Source organism: Poecile atricapillus, chromosome 3 (genome assembly GCF_030490865.1).
Source record: "Poecile atricapillus isolate bPoeAtr1 chromosome 3, bPoeAtr1.hap1, whole genome shotgun sequence".
Lineage (NCBI taxonomy): Eukaryota > Metazoa > Chordata > Aves > Passeriformes > Paridae > Poecile > Poecile atricapillus.
Genome location: NC_081251.1, coordinates 84,369,771 through 84,383,572, shown reverse-complemented (window position 1 = coordinate 84,383,572; position 13,802 = coordinate 84,369,771). Strand labels below are relative to the sequence as shown.

General features: G+C 46.1%; 1 protein-coding gene across 1 annotated transcript in view; it reads left to right on the top strand.

Annotated features, from left to right (window-relative positions):
* The window catches only part of MDGA1 (MAM domain containing glycosylphosphatidylinositol anchor 1), a 192,138-nt gene that overhangs the window by 58,322 nt on the left and 120,014 nt on the right, over positions 1–13,802 (top strand). Inside the window, exons 9-10 of the mRNA XM_058836468.1 lie at positions 11,488–11,665; positions 12,719–12,742. Of these exons, the coding sequence (XP_058692451.1) occupies positions 11,488–11,665; positions 12,719–12,742 (202 nt within the window). The remainder of the gene's footprint in view (positions 1–11,487; positions 11,666–12,718; positions 12,743–13,802) is intronic.

Below are 13,802 nucleotides of genomic sequence, written 5' to 3'. Positions count from 1 at the left end.
TTTTTTTAGCTCTAACTATCCTATCTCTCTAGTGTTGCTCTTTTTTTTTATTTTAACTTTTGTTCAGGCACTGAGAATAGGCAGATTATATCTGTGCTCTCAAGACAATTGCATTGTGCTAGTGGCTTATGTGATGCTGGGCAGGATTCATCCCTTAGGAAGAGGTGGAAAAGGATGCAGAAATAAGCCAGTGCCTGTGGGAGGTGTGCTAGGCGAATGGTTTGAACAGCCATCATGAAGGAAAGCCAGGGAAAGCAAGAGAGGGGAGAGGAGGCACTGCCTTTCTAGGCTGCAAGAGGAGGAGGGGTTTGGGACTGATTGTCAGCTACATGCTGGTGGAAGGAGAACTGGCTGATCAATAACAAATAGTAGACAAGCAGTCCTTGAAGCTTAGATTGCTGTGCAGGACCTGGAGGTGAAGCAGTGACTTTGCCACGGGCATGTGGGAGTGAAGACAGCAGGATCTTACCTCAGCTGTGCTCTCTGCTGCCTGGAAATGGAACACACCATCAGTCACTGCAGCTGATAACACATTGAGCCATCTCTCTTTTCATCCGTAGCAATCTGTCACAGAAGATGCTGCTAGAACAAGGTCTTCTCCACCTCTGTTATAAGGGAAGATCACAGGATAGCTGAATATTTGGAAGGGGTGGCAACAAGGAGCTTTTTCAATGTTTCATGTTTGAACTCTCTGTTGGCTAAGTCAACAACAGCAGAGCCTCCACCAGCACAAGGGAAGGGAGTTTTCCCCTGGCCATTACTCACTGCAGGTGGAAATGTCTGCCTGGCCATGGCTGTTACTGGCTCTGTCAACCAGAGGATCAGAGCGTTTTCTACAAGGGTGGCCAGGGAAGCTTGGCACAGGCCTGACCAGCACTGATGGGTCAGGTGTGATTTCAGTGGAAATGACCAGTGTCCATGGGATAAGGTTTCCCCCTTCGGTAATCTAGCAGTTTACAGTGCCACTGTTGGGATTTCTTCCCTTTGCCCATGAGAGCTTAGCAAATGATGCTTAACTACTGAATTAGTTTGATTAATTCTGTCTTTTTGCATTCACAAATTGCTCTTCAATATGATACATGGTTTTCCTGAGCTGGTTTTCCCTAGTCCACAGATCATTTGTAATCAGTTAGTTGGGAAAATAAGTAGTATGAGCAGTGTCTGATTAGCTGTGCTTCAGTCTGAAGGTATCATTTCTCTTCGTTGATTATCCAAAGTAAGTAAAATGTAGCTGATTGACCGTGGGTAGATGCCAGCTGGTCACCAAACTGCTCTATTATTCTCCCCTCCTCAGCAGGATAGGGGGAGGAAAAGAAGATTTAGAAAACCACATGGGTCAAGATAAAGTCAGTTTAATAACCAACAGCTAAGGCCATGTGCAGAAGCAAAGGAAAACAAAGAATTGATTCTCTACTTCCCATCAGCAGGCAATGTCCAGCCACTTTGTGGAAAGCAGGTCTTCAATACATGTAGCAGTTGCTCTGGAAGACAAATGTCTCAGTCATATTTTCATATCCCTTTGGTAAATTTGAATCAGCAGTCCTGGATATGAGGTCCTCTCCCAAGATCTTGCCCACCCCCAGCCTACTGATGAGGGGAGAGTGTTAGAGGGACAGCACTGGTGCTGTGGGAACTCTGCTTAGCAGTAGCCAAAACATTGGTGTGTTACCAAGTTCTTTCTAGCTACCCACACAAAGCGCAATGTTGTAAGGTAACCTGCCCAAAAGAGGGTAGCTGAAAGTCTTATGATGTGTCTTGCCATTCATAAGGTGGTTGCAGAGAGATTTTGTCTTAACGTTATCTTTTCATAAATACTGCTCCTAATGCTGTTCAAGTACTTGACTGGGCAAGAGAGAAAGCAGGCTATTGTTTAGCTTTTCTAGTACAAGGGAATAATTCAAACAGATGTCCTGGTTTTAGCTGTGTTCAGAACAGTTACAGTGGCTGAGAAGAACAATTCAAATAATCTTGCTGGAAGGGCTCATACAATCTTAAAACACAACTAGAAGGAAAATCTCATGTATTTCTAGCTTCTAACACCACTGTTCAGTGTTCATTTTGGGTAAGAAAAATGTGAGAGAATAGATAATCAGATTCCCCAAACCAGTAGACCCCTCATAGCAGCTTTGCAGGATACAGATGTTGTTTTCACACCACTGTGCTTGTTCATATCCAGAAGGCTCTTGGCTTGTGTTTTACAAACTGAGTACAGAACAAAAAATGCTTGCCAGGTATCAAAGTAATTCCTTTTTTGTGCATCTCTTATCCACAGTCCTTTAGTGGCTTCAAGGGGTACATGCTAGCATTGAGTCTTTTTGAAAGTCCCTGTTGATAGCCTGTGATGTGGCTTCCCCTTTTACTCTGCTCATCTGTTATTTTTGGTAGTCAGTCAATGTTCCTCCTACTGCTTCATCATATTTTTTTGTGGACCTTTGTGCCTTTTCCTGCTCCTCTTCCTATATTCCAGCTCTTCTTAACTTTGTTTCTGTTTCTTTTTTTGGTTTTGTTCCTTTTTTCCCCTGCTCTCACTTCCTAGAACACATTGGAGATAAGAGTGTGTGAAGGGGAAGGGTTTGGAAGAGAGACGTAGTCTCTCCCATAGCTAGTCACAAATGAAAGGAGTAGGCACTAGATGGATGTTTTGGCTGTATATCATAAAGAAATGAAGCGGGCAGTATGGAGAAATGTGAAGGTCTTTATGGGTCTCCCTGCATATCCTGTCCTGCCTTTTTTTTATAGACAGCCTAGAGGCTCTGGAATGATGCCTACGTACCTTCGTTACAGGTACAAGACTAGAAAGTCTAGAGTTGCACAAAAAGTCTATTTCTGCACCAGGAAGCATCAGCCCCATCCTTTATTAGCTGTTTTCAAGTGTGAGGGTGCGCTAACAGAGGGCTCTGCCAGGGTCTGTAGAGAGCCAGAGAAATGAAGCTCCTGTTGGTGGAGCATGTCCTGCTTGGAGGTTACACCCAAGCAGGGTGTATTATAGGCAAAGTGGCTCAGAGCTCAACCTAACTGCAGCTGGGCCAGCTTGGGCTGTGCAGAACCAAATTGCTTTCTTTCCTTGGAGCTGGAAGTGCTGACAGCACAGTGTATATACACATGTGTGGATCTGGCTGAAAGCAGATGTGTCCAGTGCAAGGAAATTGGTGGAAGAGGAGACTGTGCTTACTGATATAGGGGTGGGTATAAAGTTGGATCTAGTAAGACACCAGACAGTGCTGGTTTTCAGATGTGAGGCTCAAAAGAGTCTGTACCCATTGCTTTCTTTGAGAGGGGGATGTGGAGGAACATGAGAGATATTGTCTCTTACCCAGCTCATGCCCATACAGCAGAGAGGTGATCTCAGGTTCTGCAGTGCACAGTCAAGAGTCAGTACAGGTAGGAACTTGCAGTAAGAGTAGAGAGCTTCCAGTCTGAAACAGAAGGACTGCATGTGCCCTCAGGGTTGAAAATAAGGCTGTGAGACAGTAGAAGAGAACCTCAGTTAAGGCTTGTACTTGACTGCCTCTCTGACAGAGTGAAAGCTAGGTCTGTTCTTTCTTAGACCAGGGAACATACGCTAATAAAACACATATTGCTTTCTGATCAGATCCTAATGAAAGACATTATTGAGGAGTGTGGAACAAGCACTTACAGTAATTCATGACAGCACCAATTTGGCTTCTCTAGGAAGCCATAAACTGCTGCTTTTGGCACCTAATGAGGATGGGCAGCTGATTGCCTGTGCAGAAGGAAGAGAGAGATACTGACTCCCAGCCTTGAAGGCTCCAGCTGTCCTCAGAAGGCACAGAAGGTTGCAGTTGATTCTCTGGAGTTGGGAATGTTTCAGGTGAGAAACTGGGCCTCCTGATAAAGGACAGTTCAGTACAAAAAGCTTTCAGGACTCCTCATTTAGACTGAATAATGTATTTGATTTGGTCATTCATCCGTGCTTATTCCCAGGATCTGAACCTGTGTGCTTGGCTGATGAAAAACATAGGCATGAATTTCAGTTCACCAATGTGCTTGTCTGGGAAAGGCCAGCTTTGTGCTTGCAATGTGATTATTTGTTCTGGAAAGCCCTTAGGAGTAATGGTTGTCAAGCAAGGAAAATGAAATAAATCCAACTTTAAACTTACCTTAGCCCTTTAGTTGATGAGATTAATGCTTGACATAATTTCCATCCAAGGTCATCATTAAATACTAACTAAAGAAAATATTTTAATTCAATGTGACAGGCAGAGAAAATTTGATGAGAGATTATAAAGAAGCATCACAATGACTATCTTCATATCCAAGCTGAATTTCTTTACTACCCAAAACTTATCCAAATAGTTTTTCCAGAGTAGACAGGCATCTTCCCTGTACCTGATACCAGCCAGAGTTCAGAATCCCCTATTAGGATTGTGCTCTTGAAATTTTGTGCAGCTGACACCAGTCTGGGAAACAATGCCACCTTGGTGAAGCATTAGGAAGGATTGGAAAAAAGATCTGAAGGACAGAAAACTATTTGAGTGGTTCTGGTGGGATGAAATGAAGTGGTACAAAGGCAGGGTTGTGGATGGAGAAGATGCTGCAGGCTGGGAGCTCATCTTTGGAAAATGAGTGCAGTGCACAAGTGAGTTGACTTCAAGGAACTGCTGATAAGATGCAGGTGTGAGAAAGGGCAAATGTACTCCTAGATGAAACTTGAGGTACTTCTGGGCAAGGTGGAGAAATGCCACTACATCCTATATGCAGGGCTGGAGCACTGAACTCCAGCAAGTGGGATCATGTAGAAAAACTTTGTAGAGTCAATCCTGGAAGGTGAGTCTGTGTTACAAGAACAGTCACAGAGTGCTCAGCCTGCTTAGCCCAGCAAAACAAAGGCTGAGAAGTAGTGAGATTGCTGTCTGTAAAACATCAGGGGGTCAAGCAACAGCGAGGGAAAAGCGCCATTGGAGCCAAAGGACCATACTGGAACAAGATAACCGGGTGCAAGCTGTATGTGAATAAATTCAGTCTGAAAATGAAAGCATTACAATGGTCAGACTCCAGAACAGATGTCCAGGGGGAGGAGCAGGCCTAAAGGGAACAAACCACTTTTAAGATAAGATGTGCTAAGTACATAAAATTAATAAACAGAGGCAGCCCCTCTGGTGACAGGGACCCTGTCAGCCAGGAGTGTACATCCTCTGCTGTGTCCTAGACTGTAGCCATGCTTTGCCCTTCTCTGTACTCTGACGGCAGAAGGTTTTTATCCCTCTGCCAAAACAGAGAGATCAAGCAGCCAATTCATGGTGTTCAAAAGGAATGTCAAAGACATCTTCCTCTGCTCTGTCCTGTGGTGCCAAGGTGACATCAAGGATTACAGTCTCAATCCACTGCTGTGTGTCAGAATGAATAAGAAGAAGGGGAAAGGAAGGGCCAGATTTATGGCATATTTTTCCAGGATTGTGGAACATATTGGTACCTCATGTTCAAGAGAGTTCCCTAAAATTTCCTACCCCCACCTCCCTTCTGACCCTACAACAGATTCTGAGCATTTTTCATTCTTCTTTTCCCAATAAATTACTTTAACCTGTGGAACTCATCTGCTGAGCTCTCGTTCTCCAGCAATGGAGAAGTGGATAATTTGCTTTCAATCTCTAGTATTATGAACTCCAACACACATAAATTCTGAAATTGTATTTCCATTTTATTTTTTTTTTAAGAAGCCCATGACTTCTAAACTCTTGGAGGCCTCTCTGCCACATATTTCGTATCTTTGGAGGCACAGTTGGGGCAGGCATTGAGGAGAGGGATTGCCTGATGAAGTAGCAGGAGGTTTTGCATTGCTGAGCCCCGTTCATCTCAGGAGCTGTTACCAGTGCCATTAACAAGCTCAGCCCCTTTCAGTACCTTTCAGTATCTTGGGACTATCTTTCCTGGTTGCCACCAGTTTAAGACCACAGACACTGCCAGTCCCATCATGATGAGGGCAGTGGTGTGATTGTTTCTGGTCTTTGTGAGCAACACTCCCTTAGGAAGGGAGCACCTCTATATTAGCTAGACTTGGTTGGGATGAGGCCATCATAGTCACAGCCACTGGGGAAATCCAATGAGAGAGGATGTCTGCTGCACTTTTACACTGCAGCCTGTGTAAACAGGCTGAAATGGTACAAATGGGAGGCTGTGTCACACCCTGAGTGGCATTGCCTGTCAAAAGAGGAGTGCCCTTCTGCCTACTCTCACCTTCTCCTGGCCCCTGGACCTTGCTAAACAGGGATGTCTATGTGTGCTGAGAAGCTGGGCAGCTTGGCACTGAGCTTTGAAGACCACCTTGATTGCCGGTTCCTAGAAAAGTGCAGCCCACCAGCTGCACAGGCAGTTGAAGATTATTTTGTCCAGATTATTGCCCCATGCTTATTTTCAGACCTTTCTGAGATACCTGTGCTTCCTGCACCATCAGGCTCTCCACAGTTCCTAGTCTGGTGGATGTCTGCTCTCTAGAGTGTTCTGACACTCACAGATGAGAGAGGAGGGGGAGAGTGGAGGAGCTTAGGTCACCCCGCCTTCACACATGCCAGAGACAGCATTTGTCTGGTGTGCAGAGATGCACAGGGAGCAAGGAAGAGTCTGCCAGAGGGATGGAGCCTGCCTGTGAGGCTGCTGTGCCACACCAGCCTGCCTTTATCTGCTGCTCCCTCTGCCTTCAGAGAGGCTGGAGAGGCTGCTGATGGAGCTGAGAGCTCCAGTCTAAACTGGAGTCTAACTGCAGTCTATATCTGCAGTTAGTGAGGTTGGAGTGGGAATGCAGGCAGCCATCCCTGTCTCTTCCGTGCTGCAGGAAGGAGCAGCCAGGGAAATTTGAATGAGGCTGAGAGAAAAGGGTGAAAGAGCGAGCATGTGTGGAAAGGATTTGAATGGGGATATTGGAAAGCAGAGCTAGTGCTTGTGCCCTGAACTGGGAAGTTATTGAAGAAGTGGGACAAATAAAGAGAGAGCATCAGGACTGAATTGCAATGCTGGGAAGTGTCACTGTTGGACACGAAATGAGTCACATGGACGCAGTTCGAGGTGTGGTGAAAGAAAGAGCCAACTTTATTTGTTCTTTCGGTATTTATAGGTTTCTGACCATGACCAGGGATTGGATAGTCAGGTTAACACCTTCCCAACTGTACTGGCCGTGAGAGACGTCCATCAAAAGGCATATCTTTAATGGAATGTATAAACATCTATGTTTATAGTTACTTTCCTGGGAAAGGGGCTAGAACTTGTAGGAAAACAATATCGAGGGTCTGATTCTCAGGGCGACAGGGAAGCTGAATGCCTGCAAAAACAGTTCCTTTGCTCCAATCAGCTTGTTGGGGGATCTACATGATTTTAATGTTCATTTTTCTAGCTGTTGTTTGTTAGAAATACCTTGGGGCTTGGTGATGAAACAGATTTTCTTTCTGATTCCTCCCTCAAACAAGCATTAATATACAGCTGTTTGTGAGACCACATGCATGGCTTCACAAGTCACACCGGTCTCAGCACAGGTAGGTTGTGGTGGTGGTGTAGAGCAGAACCACAACACTAACTCTTGACAGATGTGTTTATTAATATCCTTTAGCTTTATTAAGGCTGCTAGCTGGTACACATCTGGTGTGAACATCATTCAGTCTGAAAACATCATCCTGTTTTTTTCCTTTAATAGTCTATAGAAACAGAAAATGTAGGTGTGGCAGTGTCATACCTTGGGCCCTCTGCCCCAGCTGGGAATGGAACCAGGGGCAGGGGTACTGTGGCATCCTGCTTTTGTCTCTTGTGACTCTGGGTCTGTGTTCCCAGTATGTAGGCCAGCTCAGCTGGCTACAGTGGCACAAGCACTCTGCGAGCATCACAAGCTGGCTCAAATGAGACAACAGGGAAAGGGCAGGCAGTATGCACCAACAGGGTAGGTGATGGTGAGGAATGAGAAAGTGCGGTAGCAGTTTGCAGCTCCTAGAGGTTTGGTGGCTGAGTGCATGTGAGTGAGTTCTCCCCGATCACTAATACTGCTTACAGTGACAGAGAAAGGGACATGTACTGCATGTAAATACACACAAACCACATGAGGCTGCCTCTGCCCTTTGTAAGGCGTTTTTAGAGAACCCATTCTACAAGAACTTTTTTACCTCTGCAGCCTGTGTGATATTCACAGCCAGCTGGTAGAAACTGTGGATTTGTTGGGGTTTTTTCCTTCCCCATCCTCTTCCTTGGATTATTGGGAATGGAAAGAGGTAAAAGCAGAGGTAAGTCTCTGCTTTGTGCAGTGCTCTTGTTCTGGCCCCTGAGCCAGCTTCCTGAGCCTGGTGATGAATGAGCTTGTTGCATGAGCTCCTCCACTGAGACTTCAGTGTCTCTAATAAGGTGGCCAGTGTTTTTCTGTCCTCTGCACCGGCCTCTGCTTTATTAACTGCACTGCAGCAATATTAAACTGGAACACAGGGTCAACGTGATCCAGAGGAGAGATGCTGAGAAGAGGATGGAAGGAGGAAGATACGAGGATAGCATGAGACAAGAGAAAACACAGAGCAGGAGAAAGGGCAACATCTGGAAACTGAAGTGGATCGAAAAATGGGCTCCTACTGGAATGATGCATGCAGCTCTGCACAGACCTGCTGCTGGCAATCAGGGACAAAAAGGATGTTTAAGGAGGCGGATGTGGAGGCAGACCTTGGCCTTATGTTTCTGTCTGCTGGACCTGTGCTAGTGACTGCAAGCCAGCACCTGCTCCACATGCACACAGCAAGCAGCTGGCTGGAGCTGCCCCCTTTCTCCCTTGCACTGATTTCATGCCCTTTAAACTGTGCTGGCAGTGCACCTGGCTCTTTCTACTGACAGCCGCAGCGAGCTCAGGGCCCATGCTGCTTTTCATAGAGAAGCCAGACTTTACGAAGACATCCATGGCCAGTTCTGTTGTGATGACTGTAGAGACCGTAGTAAAGATGTGCAGAGGGGAGTCTTGTTGGCAGCCAGTTTCTGCGTCAGTTCAAGTTGCATACTGGATAGAGACAGAACATATGCTGGGAGAAGCTGTAGCTACAAAGTATTTGGTGGAGGGAAAAGACCCTCTTTAAAACGACCTCTGTGCACCAAAAGGAGATAGACACTGAGCTTTTCCCATTACCTAGTGAGCTAGGTTTCTTCTGGGAAGCAGGGAGGTTGCAACCCATGGGAAGCATATTTGGGAAGCACATAATGCCTTTAATTATTTCTGTTTTTGCAGCCAAACCTTGGTGTCAGCCAGTTATTTATTTGGTTACTCAAGTCCCTGAGGATAGACTCAACTACGGGATCCAGAGCTTTGCAGTCCAGACTGGAGGCTGATTTCTCAGTTTGTCCTGGATTAGATGATGTGGGAGAGTATGTGATTTGACCTTGCTCCCAGAGGCTTTAGATACCCAAATTCCAGCTGAGATGGAATTTGCACTGTCTGAATCTCACCCTCAAGCTTCTGTCTGACTCTCCATTTTATTTCTCTTCTAAAGGTTATGTCTAGACGAGGGAAATGGCTCCTGACCTCCTCCTATTTGCTGGCTGCCTTCCCAACATGCCAGCAAATGGCAGCCTGTGGGGAGGAGCTGCTGCCAGCCCACCCAGTCACACTCTGCTCCCCAAAGGGTCCCGTGCCAGGAGCTGTGCCACTCCAGCCTTCTGCTTCTCTTCTTTTGACTGCTCCTCTTCTCCCAGATAACTGGGGGTCTGGTGCTAATGAATCCAGCTTAAGTCCCAGCCCCTGGGAGCCAGCTCTGCTGCTGCTTGGCCAGAGTGATGGCATGGAGGGCTGGCAGATAGGAGGGCTGAGCAGCAGGAATGCCAACTAGGTCAGAACGTACTATCAACAACATCTGCCCTATGCAGATAGGGCGTTGTGGAACAGATCCTGGCAACATCCTGGTACCTCTGGGAACCACTGCCCTGGTTCTGTTCACTAGGACTGCTCCCAGGTGCCTTGTAGGGTGGCACCAAGCTGGGGGAAGGCATCAGAAGAGCTCCCAGCTCTCTGCTCTATCTTAGCGGAGGAGGAGAGTGCAGCAAGTAGTTCCTCAAGCAACTTACACTCTGATCTTTAGGTACAATCTGTAACACAGGTGCAAAATAGTTTTTCACTGTGAGACCCACATGCAGCTACAGGTTCCCAGGGACCAGTCCCTGCCCCTTTGCTTGGGAGCAGCATCCAAACTGTGGGCAGACCAAGGAGGTGGGTTCCTGGCTCTGTTGGAAATGGATGGGGCTTTGGCACAGAAGCCTCTACAGCAGCAGCCATTGCTATTGAGTTTAAACTTAGAGTTATGCATGTGAGAGATAGAGACAGGCAGAGGAGGGATTGCATGTACTTGTTTTTACTAAGCACCACATTGACATTGCCTCCTGCCCTGCTTTGATAGTGGCCTTCGCTTCTGCTGTGCCCTCACCCCATCTTCTTGCCCCACACTGTCTATACAGACAGATTTGGTGTAAACCATCCTCCATGCATCCTGGTTCCAGTAATCCTGCAACTTCAGAGTTAATGATGAACGCTGAGACTGCCTGTCAGGAGAGCTGCCTTTGCGATGAAAACTTCAGCCGAGGGGATATATCAGAGGCAGGGGAAAGCTTAGTGAACACTGGACTATGGAAAGTTCTGCCAAAGGTCTTTTTACCAGCACCAGCATCCCCAGTAACTTATCTTGCCGCAAGGATCCAGGCACTGCACAGCGATAGGCAGGAAATTGTATCTTCACAATTCAATCCTCGTTCTTGTTCTTTCCCAGCCAAGCAAGCATGACCATGGCAGGGAAGTTTCACTGACATGTAATTCATCATTTTTAGTGGTGGTGATTTTGATAACGATATTTTGCCCATTGTTTTCTTGAAACTTCCCTGTTGCCTTAGCAAACTGAACAATGTTTAGCTGGTATGGTTCAGCTAGCATAATTCAGCACCTTCCCATGGGAATCAGAGGAAGAGGGAGCCTGTGAGTGACCCCAGAGAACCATCAACTTAAACTAGATCCCTTGCTCTAGTCTGCTGAGGCAGTCCAAGGATGGACGCTATGGAAGATTTCTGAGGAAATATGGTAGTAGGCTGCTCCCAGTGAGACACCCAATGAAGTGCCACATGGCCCAGGCAGCAAATGAATGAATTCTGCAGCAGTGATTGTGAACTGAAGGGTGTCGTGGTGCAATGCCATGCTATTTGCACAGGACCTGAGTGCACTAACATGAGTGAATTGGGTTAATTTTCTCCCTCCTGAAACCATTGCTTCTGACACAAACTTGCTTCAGGACCTGTAGTTCAAATTGTCCCTACAGTCCCTCCCTTGGAGGACACGAAGGCTTCCCTTAAGGGAGAGCTCAGGCTCCTGATCAATATTCTGTACCAGGGATGGCAATTTTCAAAACAATACTGTATGAAGATCTCATGGAACAACCACATGTACATCTGTATAGAAAGGGGAGAAATAGGGTGTTAGATGATGGATATGATTGCCATTTTTAGGATTTTCATAACACTTTGGATTCTTTTTCTATGCAGCTGTCTCAGAGAAACACCATCCAAACCTTCATTCCTGTGAAGAAAATTGAGAAAGGCCTGTTGCTGGAGCACATCTTGCCCAACCTGAAGGTGCCTCAGAGCTATGAAGTTCGCCTGACACCCATCACCAGCTTTGGGGCTGGAGATATGGCTGCCCGCATCATCCGGTACATGGAACGTAGGTGTCTCTTTGGTCCTGCCTACGAGAGCAGAGAGGTCTGAGCTTCAGGCCTGGGGATATGGGCATGCAGAGAGGTGGTCTTCTGTGACCCTTGGGTGGGTCTCTGTGCTCTGAGAAGTTCTGATGGCATACCACTATCGCATTTGACTGTGTTTTGGATGCTGCTATCATTGCAGAGCACTAGAAACCTCTGAAGATCAGCCTCCACTCATCCTTCACTCAGCAGCCCTGACTCGCACTCTGCAGTCTGTGGACAAGAGATCCCCAAAACCCCAGTCAGGCCATGCTGCAACTCCCCATGGTACAGTGGCTTATACAAGATATACACTGGATGCTGTGTATTAGCCACACACCCCTAAAAGTAAGAGGATTTTGGGAGACTTCAGTTATTTCCAGAGCTGAATGCGTTATTCCTTTCCTAACTAGTTGCTCATAAAGCTGTAGCTCTGTCCAATACCTTAAATCCCAGATTATCTCACTGGTATACGTTGACCATACTTCTCTCCCCATCATCCCAACAGCTCACAGCTCTCTCCATTCCCACAACTCTATGATTCCTTTACTCTTCAACAGGGGTTTGGACCCTCTATTTCAGCAGAAAGTACAGATCCTTCTCCTGTAGTGTTTGCTTGATTTCACACAACCCTTTTGTCCTGTGGCATGTCAGGTGTCCCCAGCATACCTGTCATGTCAATCTTCCACAGTACATCAAACTGCTTGAATATCCCTCATAGATACCTAGCTTTGGTATCTAAGTGGGTGCTATCCCACTGTGTGGTCCAGAAGGAAACTACTTGGGTTGCCAGAAGGGCTTCCCTATGATCCCAGGATCACCCCTTAGGTGGGGTTTTCTTAAGGTCTCTCGTTGCTTGGATCAGAGTGTCAGAATCTTTTTCCATTACCAAAAAAGGCACCAAGGACTGCTTTCTCATAGCAATGCTGCCAGGAGACTTGTGCATTTGTGACTTTCTTGATGTGTTTGTTTTATTTTCAGACTTTGATTATGATTTGTGCTTTTGTTTTGACTAGTTTTTCTATTTCTTTTTACAGCAATCAATTATCCCAATCCAACAGGTAAGCCAAAGACCTTTGTGTTAATGCTTTGAATGTAATGTACTTTAGTCGAGTGCTCCAGCAGATCAGGCAAGAAAAGCAGCTGAAATACCCAGCTGACTTTGTCAAATCTTTTTTCCCCAAAAGAGGATAAAATTATGTACACTAAAGCTTCCAGTAAATATTGCCATTTGTTGTACCTTGAGTTATTGCCAGGAGATTTATGCCAAGGATATGCCTCTCCCTTACACCTGATATCTTTGTGATGGGACAGACTGTGATCTTGGGCACCCACCCTCATGTCCCATGAACATGCATGAACATGCATGAACAATCTACTTCCAGTAAGCAAGTTACTAAGCGTTCTCCAAAATATCTGGGTTTAGGAATATTCCCCATCCTCTTCTGACTAGGAATGATACTGCTTGGTATCTCTGCAGGCTTGTATGGAACAGTCTCCAGCTCAGATCTGTCTTTTCTTGCAAACTCTGAGCACAGTCCTTTTCTAACTCCCCTTCAGTATCATCACTGTAGACTTGCTTATTAACCTGGTTATTATTGGCAAGATGCAGGCCTGTGTGTTTTAAGCATCCAGACTTCCCATTGATTTTGAGAGCAGAATACACAATATCTAAGAAAGATGTTCTTTAACACCAACATGATAGTGCTCTTTAAACATAAAAGAGGAATTCTAGCTTGCTGTAAGTAGTGGGGGAATGATCTCCAGGCATGCAGCAAGGTCCCTTCACTTTGATTGTAGGATGTAAGCCCAGGCAAAGGTCTTGGGCAGAGATGGGCAGACTACTTACTAGTACTCCATGGAGAGCATGCGGCTGTTTCTCCCTGTTTCCAGCTGCTGAGTCATCATTCAATGTTTTTATGTAGTACTCTATGTGTAGGTAAGTTCTACTGCTGCAGTGCAGGGTAGCAGTGGGAAGGAGAAGCCAGGATTAGGTGATGGCAGAATCAGGCAGCCACAAGGTGTTAATTCTTGCAAGTTCACAGTCTTGAGGATGGTTTGATGAACCATACTCTGCCTGAGAGTAGGAGCTTCTTACAGAGTCAGAGGGATTTTGTGGCT